This window comes from Salvelinus namaycush, chromosome 19, assembly GCF_016432855.1.
Source record: "Salvelinus namaycush isolate Seneca chromosome 19, SaNama_1.0, whole genome shotgun sequence".
Classification (NCBI taxonomy): domain Eukaryota; kingdom Metazoa; phylum Chordata; class Actinopteri; order Salmoniformes; family Salmonidae; genus Salvelinus; species Salvelinus namaycush.
In genome coordinates this window covers 48,622,376-48,638,943 of record NC_052325.1, presented here as the reverse complement: position 1 = coordinate 48,638,943, position 16,568 = coordinate 48,622,376, and the positions used below count along the sequence as shown (strand labels likewise).

Sequence of the window (16,568 nt, the reverse complement as noted above, 5' to 3'; positions counted from 1 at the left end):
CAGCCCAATAGAGAGCAATAGTAATGCCGTCTTTTTGTAGTCACAAATTCCGCTATGGCTCGTTGGTCAAAGCCTATGGGGAAGTTAATGTTTTTTTTTGATAAACGGAAAAAATAAGTTCTGTGGTAAAAACAGGCTTAGGAGATCTTATACGTTTTGTTCTATGAGATCATCTTCATCAGCTAACGTCACTTTTTTGTGAATTTTGAAGCATTTATATAAAATCAAAACCACCACATAAAGGCTTCATGATTCATAGGCGTAAATATTGTGATAGGCTTATCAGAGCAGACAGACTGGACTACTCGTCGCTGCATATTTCCGAGCCCGTTTCCATGGCGGCGGCCTCGTAGCAGCGGTCCGCCACCGCGCGTTCTGGCGAGTGGTTCATGGGAAGCTCATAACCTTTCATCGCAGAGCTCACGCGCTTGCGATTGTGAGCGCCTGGCTGGTAGAGCTGCATGGCAGGCCGGTCCTGTATGGAGAGAAAGAGGCAGAAAGACAGGAGAGAGATCTAGGTCACAATAACAGCACACACTCACTGTAACACAAAATGGCTGCTAAACTATACTATATTTTACTGGACACAGATTGACAAGTCCTGGACTAAAAAGCTACATTGCGCTTGCTTTTAATTCCAGAGGCTATATCCACAAAGCGTCTCAGAGCGTAAGTGCTGAGAATAGAGACAAGGTGTCTTGATAACAGAAAAATACAGTGAGTCAGTGGTTACTGCGCCACATTCAATTGCTTTGGGGTTTTAAGAATGTTTGGATATTTTTTATTTAGCACATTTATTGAAAATGAAATACAGAAATATCTCATTTATATAAGTATTCACACCTCTGATGCAATACTTTGTAGAAGCACCTTTGGGTAAGTCTCTAAGAGCTTTCTACACCTGGATTGTGCAACATTTGCCTATTATTATTTTCAAAATTCTTCAAGCTCTGTCAAATTGATCGTTGATCATTGCTAGACAACAATTTCCAGGTCTTGCCATAGATTGTCAAGTAGATTTAAGTCAAAACTCTAACTCGGCCACTCACTGTCCTCTTGATAAGCAACTCCAGTGTAGATTTGGCTTTGTGTTTTAGGTTATTGTCCTGCTGAAAGGTGGAATTCATCTCCCAGTGTCTCATGGAAAGTAGACTGAACCATGTTTTTCTATAGGATTTAGTCTGTGCTTAGCTCCATTCCGTTTCTCTTTTATCCTGAAAAACTCCCCAGTCCTTAACGATTACAAGCATACCCATAACATGATGCAGCCAACACTATGCTTGAAAATATGGAGAGTGGTACTCAGTAATGTATTGTATTGTATTTGCCCCAAACATAACACGTTGTATTCAGGACAGAAAGTAAATAGCTTTGCCACATTTCTTGCAGTACTTCAGTACCTTATTGCAAACAAGATGTTTTTGTTCTGTACAGTATTTTCATTCTGTCAATTAGGTTACTATTGTGGAGTAACAACAATGTTGTTGATCCATCCAAATGTTTCTCCTATCACAGCCATTAAACTTGGTAACAGTTTTAATGTCACCATTGGCCTCATGGTAAAATCCCTGAGTGGTTAGGAAGGATGGCTGTATCTTTGTAGTGACTGGGTGTATTGATACACCATCCAAAGTGTAATTAATAACTTCACCATGTTCAAAGGCATATTCAGTGTCTTTATTTTAAATGTTTTACCCATCGACCAATAGGTGCTCTACTTTGCAAGGCATTGGAAAACCTCCCTGGTCTTTGTGGTTGAATCTGTGTTTGAATTTCACTTCTCAATTGAATGATCTTTGCAGATTATTGCATGTGTGGCGTACAGAGATGAGGTAGTCGTAAAAAAATGATGTTGAACACTACTATTGCACACAGAGTGAGTACAACGTACTATGTGACTCGTTAAGCACATTTTTAAATTTGAACTTATTTAGGCTTGCCACAACAAAGGGGTTGAATACGTATTGACTCAAGACATTATCTTTCCATTTGTCATTGATTTGAGAGAAAAAATATTGAAAAACACAATTCCACTTTGACATTATGGGGTATTGTGTGTGATCCATTTCAAATTCAGGCTGTAACACAACAAAATGTGGAAAAATACATGGGGTGTGAATACTATCTGAAGGCACTGCATAACCACATAGGCAGATAAATAGTCACAGATTTTTCTTTTGATTATTCAATTACCCCACATCATGTAATTTCAAGTTATCCCTTTGGAGCACAATAACACATTGTAAAAAAATATGCCTAAATTGGGCATGCCTATAATTTGAGCAATTTAAAGGCATCTAGGGCCTATGTTAATTCACTTTGATTGTGTTTAATGAAAATTATAGACCTTTGAAACGTTTTATGTAACATTATCAGCATTATCAGCAGTGATTTGATGCCAACTGTACTGAAAGGGGACAAAAAGAAAATGCAACCGGTCTCGGAGTTTACTGTAAGAGGCTGATGTTTTTGTGTGCCTGTTCTGTATAGTACAATATATTTATTTTAATCTTTGAGAATGGAACTGTCTACACTGAGTGTACAAAACATTAAGAACACTGTCTCTTTCTATGACAAACTAACGAGGTGAATCCAGGTGAAAGATATGATCCCTTATTGATGTCACTTGTTAAATCCACTTCAATCAGTGTAGATGAAGGGGAGGAGACACGTTGAATAAGGATTTTTAGGCCTTGAGACATGGATTGTGTATGGATGCCATTCAGAGGGTGAATGGGCAAGACAAAAGAGTTACAGGGTATGGTAGTAGGTGCCAGGGGCACCGGTTTGTGTCAAGAACCGCAACGCTGTTGGGTTTTTCATGCTCAACAGTTTCCCGTGTGTATCAAGAATGATCCACCACCCAAAGGACATCCAGCCAACTTGACACAACTGTGGGAAGCATTGGAGTCAACATGGCCCAGCATCCCTGTGGACTGCTTTCGACACCTTGTAGAGTCCATGCCCCGATAAATTGAGGCTGTTCTGAGGGCAAAATGGGGGGGGGGGGGGGGGGGGGTTCAACTCAATATTAGGAAGGTGTTTTTAATGTTTTGTACACTCAGTGTATATTCCACCAATTTAGTACCTTTGGGGTAGTGTACATTGGTAAAAGAAAAAAGAAAAAGAAATTCACCTCATTTCAACATTTCCATAAAGAGCACACGTTCAACTTAATAAAAACATGTTTTACCATCTCAAGAAAAATACTATAGCAATTGCTTATTAAGGGCCCGATAAAGTAGCAGGGTTGATTGTAACAGGGTTAATGATTTCATCTTCAATCAGCCATAAATCCCCTTGTGACGGGGTTAATGGAAGCTTGTTGTGTGCAACAGGGAGGGGCAATTGACTGAACGCAAGCTTCACAAAACAATTTAAATGTGTTACAGGGGTGATGTGTTTTGTTCGACACACTCAGATTTCCACCACAAAACACTTGATAATGGCCAAAAAGAGTAGAACCAGCTCACCTGCTTTGACACTATGATTCGACAATTATATGTTCAATGTTTCTATGGAATTTTAAAAAAAAGTTAGTTTGGCCATATTAAAACAACAGTTCAGTTCACATGAAAGGGTTGACCTTAATATGAGGGACATTTTGGGGTTAAGCGGGTTACAATGTTCCTAGAAGTAACAGGATGCACAGAGGGAAATGTCAAAATTCAGAATTTTGGGCACTTTAGGAAGTCTTTATTGATATTAAAAATCTGATTTACTGAATTTTCCATGTGGTTTTTATTAAAAGTAACTTCATTTAATATAATATATTATAATATTTTTAAAGTTAAAATTGGTGCTCAATTTCTACTTAAAATGTCAAAGGGACGCAAAACACACTCTTTTTTTGTGGTGCGATCTAACTATAGAAAGGCTACTAGTAAGACTAGCAGTCCATTGGCTAGTAACCTCACTCACTATAGAAAAAGTAGGTGTACTAGCAGATTTTCAAAAATAATTTTTTTCTTCTTTATCTGCTCTTAATTGAGCTTGCCTGGTGCAATAGATTACTCCCAAAAGTGCAAACCCTGCTCATCTGGCACTCCAGGCATGCTCAACCAAACACCCAAGGTATTTGAAAGGCAGCAAATGCTATTTGAAACCAGATATGCCAACTATGTAGAAAGGACCAAAGGGTAGAATAGTAGCTGTACATCTGTACTTTGGTGCACCCTCCCACTACCTTGTGTGCCCCTCCTCATCCCCCATGTAGAAAGGCTGGCTGTAGCTGTACCTTGGCTGGTGGTGGAAAGACTAGCTGACTATACCTTGTTTGGCAGAGCCCCTCCTATCTGGTGTGGCCCCTCTGACTGGGACGTCCTTCTGTCCTGATAGGCTAACACAGACTGAGAGACACAGGCCTGGATCAATGGGGGTTACATACAAATATGGCATATGTCAAGGTATTTATACATGTGAGTTTGTATGTATGTGTGTTAATATGTGTAGTGCACATGTACTGCAATTCTCACTGTTTTTAACACAATGTATGATGACTGTACCTTTGATCATCTTAAGCTTGTAAATCTTTCATCTCGTGGACAATAAAGTTATATTGAAATATAAATGTCTCCACTGCACTGTAACAGTATAGCACTGTCTGTTAGCACAGCTGATGAAACACAGACTAGGGTGTACAAGCAGTGTGACAATCAGCTGGAAATGTGTGTGGTGGGGTTGTTTTGTAAAAAAACAGAATATATCACAACGTAAAACAACCTGTGTTTACTTGAAAATAATTCAAATCGGTATAACGACAGGTTGAAATCCACAAAGAATTCCAAAGGACTCAAACCTTGCACCAATACTTGTTACATTGTACTTTCAGGAATAATTACACAATAATAAGGTGTAACCTACTTATATTATCATTGTTCTTTAAATAAAATCAACCACAAAATAACAACCTACCTCTCTTGCTCACCTTGTCGCTCACCTTGTTCCGGACGCGATCCTTCCTGCTACCGCCAATGTCCTCTCTGACCACCTTGTCGCACGTGTCGGGGCAGTAGGAGTAGGAGCTGTGGTATTGGCCATCTTTCTTTGCCCGGTCCTGGCAGTAGCCTTTACCCCACTTGGTATCCTCCTTGCACCGCATGGACTTGTCGAACTCGTAGTGGTGGCGCTGTCGTTTCCTCTCCTCGTCTCTTCCTCTGTGGTCTTTGTCTCTCTGCCTGCGGCCGTGCTCTCTCTGCTCCTTATCGCTCTCCATCTGACCCCTAGTGGCAGGAAAGGGAAGCACAGTTAGACTGGTTATGACTAGGGCTGTAGCGGTCATTACATTTTGTCAGCTGGTTATTGTCATGCAAAAGACTGAACTTAGCTGAATGAAATAGAAAGGAGATTTTTCCCATTCCCAGAGAAAGTGTGCATGTAAAGTGGCTATGTTGAGGGTAAAAGTGGTCATTTGAAACAGGTCATATACATTACATTTATAGTTAGTTGGCAACTTTAGTTGTGAATGATACTTACCTTAAAATGTCTTAGAAATCAAAACATATAATGGGGTGCATGATGCGACTACATGCTATTGATGATTTGAGAAAGTCGGGGAAAAAAGCTTGCCCTCTGTTCCTTGCATCAGGTTGCACAGCTGTTCTCTCATCAAGTGATCATATTTTCACCCATCAGACTATTCTCAATTTAATCTTGTCTTTACTAATGTCAAATTAGTCTCAATTTAGAATGGCCCATTGGGCAGGGACAGGGGGGGAAAACATGTCATCCGCACTCGAATAGCGATTGGAGGCCGCTCGTTTTCCCGTGGTCCGTTTTTCAGTTACGCCGTAAAGGCTACTTGGTTACTTGGGTTTTGTAGAGGAGCTGTGCTTAATATGAGCAGCTGAGAAATAAATACAATAACACTTATTTCCCTCCACATATCAACCACTGTTTGAGGATCATTCTCTCGCGACACAGCGGGCGATTTTCTGGATGCCATGGGCTCCAACTCTATTCCTGCAGCCACCCAATGCTTAATTTGGGGAAACCAAATGAAATCTGTCGGTAACAATGATAGTAACATGTTTTCACAACAAAACATATTTCACTATACACATTTACCACAACTGTAAGCCAACCCTGCACAATCAATGAACCAACAACATCGCCTAGGGGTATACATTCTCTCCTAGACTCGTGGATATACATTCTCTCCTAGACTCGTGGATATACATTTTGGAGTGTAGCATAAATTTAACCCAGTACATCCAGTTTGCATAATAATACAGTCCACACAAAGGCAATTACTCAAATGTGTTTAATTTGGAGTAGGCCTATAGGCTAGACCAATTATGTCCCAAAGACATCTTAAATCAGTTAGTTTTTATGTTTTTCTGCCATGCGTAATATGCAGTAGGCTATGTATTGTATAACAGCACAATCATTATTTTTAATCCCGTTCCCCCCCCCCCCCCCAGCTTGGCCTCGTAAGTCTATGCATATGCGTAAGCTCTAATATGCATGTGGTTGTTTTTAATTAATCGTCACCTTAGAAGGCGTTGTCCATTTTGTGTTAGGCTTTGAAACAACATCCACAATGACCGACCATGTTTTCCACTCAGTTTCAACCTGCTGTTGAACTTCTTTCTTTAAAATGTATCATCACAGTGAGGTGAGTTTTAAAAACACGATATTGTTTTGACGATAAGTGTTATGTGATTTTCAATTGCATTTGCATTGATGTCAGATCGGTTAGAGGGACAATAGACCCCTGAGTACCAGGCCATTAGCGACCTGATGTTCGTTAGGGTACTACCAACACATGACCTGAGTGCATAAGAGGAGATTACCGTGACTCAACGGTCACTGTGCAATTTCACTGCGGTCACGACTCATGACTGCCAGTGTGGCGGTAATAAGGTCACCGCAACAGCCCTAGTTATGACACTGGAGGGGTGTGGTATCAGCTTATGACCAGACCTTGGCTAGAAACATTGATTTTTGTCACATAAAGCTGTAAAGGCTCCAGGTTGGTCAAGGCCAAATGTGGCATCCACAGTTGATAAGGATAGAAAACTCACAGAAAGGCATAGAAGAAATCTCGTCCTTCACCACTAGCTAACTCCAATTTGGGTTTCTCATAACTGAGAAAAACAAAGCATCGGAGACTGATATAAAACAAAAATAACACGAATAGCGCGTTAAAAGCTCCTTACTGGTCCTTGGTTTCCTTTGACTTCATGTGTCCACTGGGTTTGTCCCACTTGGCCCTCTCTATGTCCCCACTGTCTCCTTTGTCCTTGAGCCTGTCAGAGTCCACATCATCGTCCCGGTCACTCTTCTTCAGGAGCTGAGGCAAGCCCAAAACACACTTACTACCCAACAACTACCAACAGTTATTAACAAAACAGCCACTGGCCTCCCGGGTGGCGCAGTGGTCTAGGGCACTGCATCGCAGTGCTAGCTGCGCCACCAGAGTCTCTGGGTTCGCGCCCAGGCTCTGTCGCAGCCGGCCGCGACCGGGAGGTCCGTGGGGCGACGCTCAATTGGCATAGCGTCGTCCGGGTTAGGGAGGATTTGGCCGGTAGGGATATTCTTGTCTCATCGCGCTCCAGCGACTCCTGTGGCGGGCCGGGCGCAGTGCGCGCTAACCAAGGGGGCCAGGTACACGGTGTTTCCTCCGACACATTGGTGCGGCTGGCTTCCGGGTTGGAGGAGCGCTGTGTTAAGAAGCAGTGCGGCTTGGTTGGGTTGTGCTTCGGAGGACGCATGACTTTTGACCTTCGTCTCTCCCGAGCCCGTACGGGAGTTGTAGCGATGAGACAAGATAGTAATTACTAGCGATTGGATACCACGAAAATTGGGGAGAAAAAAATAATTGGGATTAAAAAAAATAATAATAAATGTAAAAAAAAAAAACAGCCACTAACTATAAAATCTCGTCACAGCCTTAACTCTGGACACCGAGATTACTGTCTATCTGACTAATAGTTACGACTTACAAAATCCAGCTCACAAAGGGCTTCCTAAAAGCTTTAGTTTGGTGAATGTGCATATACAACTCAAAATGGGACACGTTTCAGAAAACTAGGTGTATGTCGAGCGCCACTAGAGACCCATTTGAACATAATTTTTATATTTTGATCTAAATGTGTTTTTTGGCAGAAATGCCTTCTGGAACATGTGGACTTTCATGTGCCTTAATAACAAACATGTATGCCACCTGTAAATACAAATAAAATTGTTAAATCACGAGCCAAGTCGGTTTAGCCACAGAAAAAGTTAGCAACCTTCCCACTAGCCATGATTGGCTGAGATAATGAGTGGGCTGGACATACCAAGAGATGAGTTCAGATTGGTCTGCCATGTGGCATGCTTCTGTCTATAACATGAGCTGGTCAGTATGGTATATATTCCTTTCTAAGATGTCTTTTTTGAAAGATATCACATAATAGAACTACACAAGTGTTGCTCTCCACTTTCTGAAGGACCGAGTTTTGAAATCAGTGGAATTAGCGTTTGATTGCAAATATGCAGACGGAGTCAAAAAGAGAACACTGAGAAGGCTGTTGTATAAAACACCTGTCTCCGGATTACATCTTCAAACAATTAAAAAAATATATTTTTAATATATATATTTTTTTACCCTTTTTCTCCCCAATTTCATGGTATTCAATTGGTAGTTACAGTCTTGTCTCATCGCTGCAACTCCCGTACGGACTCGGGAGAGGCGAAGGTCGAGAGCCGTGGGTCCTCCGAAACACAACCCAACCAAGCAGCACTGCTTCTTGACACAATGCCCACTTAACCCGGAAGCCAACCACACCGATGTGTCGGAGGAAACACTGTACACCTGGTGACCGTGTCAGCATGCACTGCGCCTGGCCCGCCACAGGAGTCGCTAGTGCGCGATGGGACTAGGACATCCCTGCCGACCAAACCCTCCCCTAACCCGGACGACGTAGTGCTAATTGTGCGCTGCCCCATGGGTCTCCCAGTCGCGGCTGGCTGCGACAGAGCCTGGACTCGAACCCAGAATCTCTAGTGGCACAGCCTGCACTGCCTTAGACCACTGCGTAACTCGATAGACGTAGCTGGTAAATTCGCTCTGGCCATCTACTCCGATTTCAGAAGACTCTCGTCTGAGTGTGCCAGAGTGCAGAATAACTGACGATTTGTGAACACTCAACACCCGTTGAATATGGCCGGTGTCAGCAAACGTTGGCAAAAAAGCGTATTTAAATTGTTGCCAACAGCAGAGTTGCAGTCACTAACGCTCTGGATAACATAAAAAAAAGCCTAACCAGCTATGCTAGAGTGAGTGAAACGCTCTGAATTTACGAACGGACAATCTGGCAACGCTCTGAGTTTACGAACACCCAGAGCGCACTCTGAGCACACTCTGGCACCCCAGATTAAATTTACGACACACCCATAGTATAAACCAGCCTTCAGTCTTGAAATCTTTGGTTGTTTAGTATATGGCCTCACATGTAAATCCTTAAAGAGATGGGTGGGGCTAAAGGTTTAGAAGGTGTGAACGACGCTGAATGGGTGTAGACAAAGAAGAGCTCTCCACTAGATGTACCAAAACATTCGAGGGCCATTTTCTCAAAAGGGATGTTACAAGTTTATCAACTTTCATAGCAGAATTACGTTCTCTGCTTTTATCCAATGTAAAAAACACAATATCAAATTTTGGTACATAAGACAGAATCGAACCGGTCGGTCACAAATGTTCTTTGATTTGAACTTTGTGTCAACAGAACCAGTGACCACCTTGATCTTGATCTCCTTCTCCGATAGTTTCTTCTGTTTATCCGCCTCCTTGCGTTTGCGTCTCTCCTCCTCCCTCCGTTTCCTCTTCTCCTCCTCCCTCTGCCGTTTCTTCTCCAGCTCCCTGCGTCGACGCTCCTCTCTCTTCTCCTCTCTTATCCTCTACAGACAAAAATTGCACCTTATTGTGAGAGTTGATCCACTCTGGATAGGAGTCCACAAAGGGCAACGATAAATGCAATTATTTTCCACTGTTACAGTACTCTTACGTGCTTCTCAAGTTTCTTATTCTTGATGTACTCCAGAAGAGGTGTTGTTCTTTTGGCTGAAATTCAATCAGATATAATGTAAAGTCAGATTGATTGATTGCCTGACTTATTGGTTGATAGACAGACTGACTGACTGATTGATCCTAGTACCTATGAGTTTCTTTGTCTTGGCCTCTATCTCTCCCAGCAGGGTTTCAGGGTTGGCCATGGACTTCTCCTCATCACAGGAGTAGTTCTCCAGAAACCGCCGGTACTCCGGGTCTGCAAAGGGGGAGAAGGGTAAAGATGAGTCAAGAAGTGGGAGGACGTCAATCAGTCACTTTGTTACAAAAGGATGTAGTGGTAAAGAAAAAGGTGGGTAAAGATCGAGTGTAAAAGCTCAGGCGATAACAGGCGGTAACGTTATCGGGTGGGGCCACGCTAATGGTAAATACGGTCATTTGACGTAATAGGTGCGTATCTCTATTCCCAAAATAGAAAAGTTTGTTATTGGATTTATCTACGTTTATCCTTCACTGTATCCCAATTTGCCCAAGATAAAAATACAGATATTTCTGCGCATTTTTACATAGCTGAGTGCCAACTCCGCTGCTGCTGTGCTCAGTGCTCCGCTGCCGCTCCCCCCTCCTTGATCATATTGTACACAAAACTGTTTGAACTATTGCATTCCCTCAGTAGACTATTAACAGGGTTGAGGAGTAACGGATTACATGTAAGGGATTACAAAATCTGTAACCGTAATCTGTTACATTACCAGCAAAAAGATAGTAATCAGATTACATGTACTTTTGAAAAACTAGATTTTAAAAAACATTTATTAATTTAACCTTTATTTAACTAGGCAAGTCAGTTAAGAACAAATTCTTATTTGATTACTTTGAGGATTACTTTTAAATTCAGAAAGGATGTTTGCGGAAAAAAATCTCCTGGGCCATATACAGCATTCATCACTGAGTTCCCTGAATTCCTATCGGACCTTGTAGTCATAGCAGATAATATTCAAATTTTTGGTGATTTTAATATTCACATGGAAAAGTCCACAGACCCAGTCCAAAAGGCTTTCGGAGCCATCATCGATTCAGTGGGTTTTGTCCAACATGTCTCTGGACCTACTCACTGTCACAGTCATACTCTGGACCTAGTTTTGTCCCACGGAATAAATGTTGTAGATCTTAATGTTTTTCCTCATACTCCTGGACTATCGGACCACCATTTTATTACGTTTGCAATCGCAACAAATAATCTGCTCAAATTCTCAGACAACACAAAGATTCCTTGATGCCCTTCCAGACTCCCTCTGCCTACCCAAGGACGTCAGACGACAAAAATCAGTTAACCACCTAACTGAGGAACTCAATTTAACCTTGCGCAATACCCTAGATGCAGTTGCACCCCTAAAAACTAAAAACATTTGTCATAAGAAACTAGCTCCCTGGTATACAGAAAATACCTGAGCTCTGAAGCAAGCTTCCAGAAAATTGGAACGTAAATGGCGCCACACCAAACTGGAAGTCTTCCGACTAGCTTGGAAAGACAGTACCGTGCAGTATCGAAGAGCCCTCACTGCTGCTCGATCATCCTATTTTTCCAACATAATTGAGGAATTAAGAACAATTCAAAATTTCTTTTTGATACTGTCGCAAAGCTAACTAAAAAGCAGCATTCCCCAAGTGAGGATGGCTTTCACTTCAGCAGTAATAAATTCATTAACTTCTTTGAGGAAAAGATTATGATCATTAGAAAGCAAATTACGGACTCCTCTTTAAATCTGCGTATTCCTCCAAAGCTCAGCTGTCCTGAGTCTGCACAACTCTGCCAGGACCTAGGATCAAGAGAGACACTCAAGTGTTTTAGTAATATATCTCTTCGACACAATGATGAAAATAATCATGGCCTCTAAACCTTCAAGCTGCATACTGGACCCTATTCCAACTAAACTACTTAAAGAGCTGCTTCATGTGCTTGGCCCTCCTATGTTGAACATAATAAACGGCTCTCTATCCACCGGATGTGTACCAAACTCACTGAAAGTGGCAGTAATAAAGCCTCTCTTGAAAAAGCCAAACCTTGACCCAGAAAATATAAAAAACTATCTGCCTATATCGAATCTTCCATTCTTCTCAAAAAAAAATTGAAAAAGCTGTTGCGCAGCAACTCACTGCCTTCCTGAAGACAAACAATGTATACGAAATACTTCAGTCTGGTTTTAGACCCCATCATAGCACTGAGACTGCACTTGTGAAGGTGGTAAATTACCTTTTAATGGCGTCAGACTGAGGCTCTGCATCTGTCCTCGTGCTCCTAGACCTTAGTGCTGCCTTTGATACCATCAATCACCACATTCTTTTGGAGAGATTGGAAACCCAGATTGGTCTACACGGACAAGTTCTGGCCTGGTTTAGATCTTATCTGTCGGAAAGATATCAGTTTGTCTCTGTGAATGGTTTGTTGACAAATCAACTGTACATTTCAGTGTTCCTCAAGGTTCCGTTTTAGGACCACTATTGTTTTCACTATATATTTTACCCCTTGGGGATGTCAATCGAAAACATAATGTTAACTTTCAAAGCTATGCGGATGACACACAGCTGTAAATTTCAATGAAACATGGTGAAGCCCTAAAATTGCCCTCGCTAGAAGCCTGTTTTTCAGACATGAGGAAGTGGATGGCTGCAAACTTTCCACTTTTAAACTCGGACAAAACAGAGATGCTTGTTCTAGGTCCCAAGAAACAAAGAGATCTTCTGTTGACTCTGACAATTAATCTTGATGGTTGTAAAGTCGTCTCAAATAAAACTGTGAAGGACCTCGGCGTTACTCTGGACCCTGATCTCTCTTTTGACGAACATATCAAGACTGTTTCAAGGACAGCTTTTTTCCATCTACGTAACATTACAAAAATCTGAAACTTTCTGTCCAAAAATGATGCAGAAAAATTCATCCATGCTTTTGTTACTTCTAGGTTAGACTACTGCAATGCTCTACTTTCTGGCTACCCGGATAAAGCACTAAATAAACTTCAGTTAGTGCTAAATACGGCTGCTAGAATCCTGACTAGAACCCAAAAATTTGATCATAATACTCCAGTGCTAGCCTCCCTACACTGGCTTCCTGTTAAGGCAAGGGCTGATTTCAAGGTTTTACTGCTAACCTACAAAGGATTACATGGGCTTGCTCCTACCTATCTTTCCGATTTGGTCTTGCCGTACATACCTACTTGTACGCTACAGTCACAAGACGCAGGCTTCCTAAATGTCCCTAGAATTTCTAAGCAAACAGCTGGAGGCAGGGCTTTCTCCTATAGAGCTCAATTTTGGTCTGCCTACCCATGTGAGAGACGCAGACTCGGTCTCAACCTTTAAGTCTTTACTGAAGACTCATCTCTTCAGTGGGTCATATGATTGAGTGTAGTCTGGCTCAGGAGTGTGAAGGTGAACGGAAAGGCTCTGGAGCAACGAACCGCCCTTGCTGTCTCTGCCTGGCCGGTTCCCCTCTCTCCACTGGGATTCTCTGCCTCTAACCCTATTACAGGGGCTGAGTCACTGGCTTACTGGTGCTCTTTCATGCCGTCCCTAGGAGGGGAGCGTCACTTGAGTGGGTTGAGTCACTGACGTGATCTTCCTGTCTGGGTTGGCGCCCCCCCTTGGGTTGTGCCGTGGCGGAGATCTTTGTGGGCTATACTCGGCCTTGTCTCAGGATGGTAAGTTGGTGGTTGAAGTTATCCCTTTAGTGGTGTGGGGGCTGTGCTTTCGCAAAGTGGGTGGGGTTATATCCTGAGGTGCTGACTTGCTGCACCCTCGACAACTACTGTGATTATTATTAGTTGACCATGCTGGTCATTTATGAACATTTGAACATCTTGGCCATGTTCTGTTATAATATCCACCCGGCACAGCCAGAAGAGGACTGGCCACCCCTCATAGCCTGGTTCCTCTCTAGGTTTCTTCCTAGGTTTTGGCCTTTCTAGGGAGTTTTTCCTAGCCACCGTGCTTCTACACCTGCATTGCTTGTTGTTTAGGTTTTAGGCTGGGTTTCTGTACAGTACTTTGAGATATCAGCTGGTGTAAGAAGGGCTATATAAATACATTTGATTTGATTTATGGAATAAAAGTGGGGCTTTTATTGCTCAATCTAGTTCATGCTGATAAAATAAAAAATCTGTAGGCCTAATGGACACATGCTCAAACTCGCAAACTTTTAATAGACTTATAGGGGCAATCTGTAGTTGCTACATCCATTTTTGGACTTATAAATTATATATATATATATACACATCCAATGATTGTTGAAGAATATAACTTAGAAATGCATCATGAGCTTAGTTCAACTGTCACACTCCATGATAACCCAACATATAAGCTTGTTTTTATCCAAGGTTTGTAAACATGGTAAATGTAAACAAACACTGTATAGCCTCATAACAAGGTTAAAACAATAATTTGATATCATGAGATATGGTTACATTTCTCCACGCCCATCCCTCAGCTTTTTACCAAAACAGAGACGGGGCACCCCGTTTTGTTATTGTTTCATCTATGGATTTGGCCTTTAAACAGCTGAATACTATCAAAATATCAAAGTGTCACCACCAACAAAAAGGTAAACAATAGACCTATAGCAAATGCCGCATATGGCATTCATTTTTCACATGTAAATAGCACTTTTCAGTAGTGCTCAAAGCATGCCATTCCATGAGCGAAGCATTTATTTTTCAACTCGAATCAATGAGCCCAATCAGTCCTCCATGACAACAAAATCATAAACAACAGAGCACGGGTGGTTAATAAGTCCTTCGTTGAAATGACTGGAATTCTGATAGACTTTGGTTTTTAATGTAAATATATAATTTAATCGTATTATTATATGTAGTAGAAAGCGATGGATTAGAAGAAGCCTACACAACCAACCCATAAAGTACAATTTAGCATCCATATATGGCCAGCTATGTAAACTTTAACATTGATTTATCATGCAATGATGTTGTTCAATTGGTAACATACATGTTTGTCTTCTTCTACTGCCTCTTGATGGGAAAGTAATCTAAAAGTAACTGAATGTAAATCAGATTACGTTACTGAGTTTGGGTAATCCAAAAGTTAGGTTACCGATTACATTTTTGGACAGGTAACTTGTAACGGATTACATTTAGAAAGTAACCTACCCAACCCTGGCTATTAAGCATAAGCGCAATTTCCAACAAACTACAAAAATTAAATAAAAATCATACTTGGCATTACATGCCCCAGTAAGCATAAGCTTGAGGTCATGTTCATTTTGCAGGAGGGAAGTAGGCTACTTGCAGCTATTTACATGTTTTACACAGAATAGGCCTACATTCTTGACATGTTCATACAAACTTTGTTGTCAGTATTACAAACTTAAGCTTGATACAAACAGGCAGTCTAGCGATTTCGTGCTCTTAGCTGCTGAGTTACATAAAGCTATTTAATCTTGCCACTATACAGCAGCATACACTGAGTGTACAAAACATTACGAACACCTTACCCACCCAACCTACCACCATACCCTGTTCAAAGGCACTTAACTCTTTTGTCTTGCCAATTTAACCTCTGAATGGCACACATACACAATCCATGTCTCAATTGTCTCAAGGCTTACAAATCCTTCTTTAATGTGTCTCCTCACCTTCCTCTGCACCACTGGATGACAAACTTTTTATAGTCCAGTACCCCTTCAAACATTCAACCTCCAGCTGCGTACTCCCTCTAGCGCCAGGGTCAGCGCACTCTCAAATGTTGTTTTTTGCCATCACTGTAATCCTGCCACACGCACACTATACAATACATTTATTAAACATAAGAATGAGTGTGAGTTGTCGTCACAACCCGGCTCATGGGAAGTGACAAAGAGCTCTTATATGACCAGGGCACAAATAATAATAAAAAAATTATCAATAATTTTGCTCTTTATTTAGCCATCTTACATATAAAACCATTTTGTTCATTCAAAATTGTGAATAACTCACCATAGGTTAATGAGAAGGGTGTGCTTGAAAGGATGCACACAACTCTGCAATGTTGGGTTGTATTGGAGAGAGTCTGTCTTAAATCATTTTCCACACACAGTCTGTGCCTGTATTTAGTTTTCATGCTAGTGATGGCCGAGAATCCACTCTCACATAGATACGTGGTTGCAAAGGGCATCAGTGTTTTAACAGCGCGATTTGCCAAGGCAAGAACGAGTGCAGCCCTATCCAGAAATCTGTCAGTGGCTTCTGATTTAAATGCAATTTTCACAGAACCGCTTGTTGCAATTTCGATGAGGCTCTCTTGTTCAGATATCGGTAAGTGGATTGGAGGCAGGGCATAAAAGGGATAACGAATCCAGTTGTTTGTGTCATCCGTTTCGGGAAAGTACCTGCATAATATCGCACCCAGCTCACTCAGGTACTTCGCTATATCACATTTGACATTGTCCGTAAGCTTGAGTTCATTTGCACACAAAAAAAATCATACAATGATGGAAAGACCTGTGTGTTAACGCAGACAGAAAAAGAGCTCCAACTTCTTAATCATAGCCTCAATTTTGTCCCGCACATTGAATATAGTTTGCCGGAGA

The 16,568-nt window shown here is 41.6% G+C and overlaps 1 protein-coding gene across 1 annotated transcript in view; it reads right to left on the bottom strand.

Moving 5' to 3' along the window:
• Window positions 1–301: 301 nt before the first annotated feature.
• Window positions 302–16,568, bottom strand: part of upf3a (UPF3A regulator of nonsense mediated mRNA decay) — a 32,314-nt gene continuing 16,047 nt past the window's right edge. The window contains exons 5-12 of the mRNA XM_039014353.1: window positions 10,140–10,250; window positions 9,990–10,045; window positions 9,724–9,882; window positions 7,161–7,294; window positions 6,574–6,576; window positions 4,940–5,222; window positions 4,272–4,349; window positions 302–475 (exon numbers count right to left, since the gene is read on the bottom strand). Coding sequence (XP_038870281.1) covers window positions 302–475; window positions 4,272–4,349; window positions 4,940–5,222; window positions 6,574–6,576; window positions 7,161–7,294; window positions 9,724–9,882; window positions 9,990–10,045; window positions 10,140–10,250 — 998 coding nt within the window. The remainder of the gene's footprint in view (window positions 476–4,271; window positions 4,350–4,939; window positions 5,223–6,573; window positions 6,577–7,160; window positions 7,295–9,723; window positions 9,883–9,989; window positions 10,046–10,139; window positions 10,251–16,568) is intronic.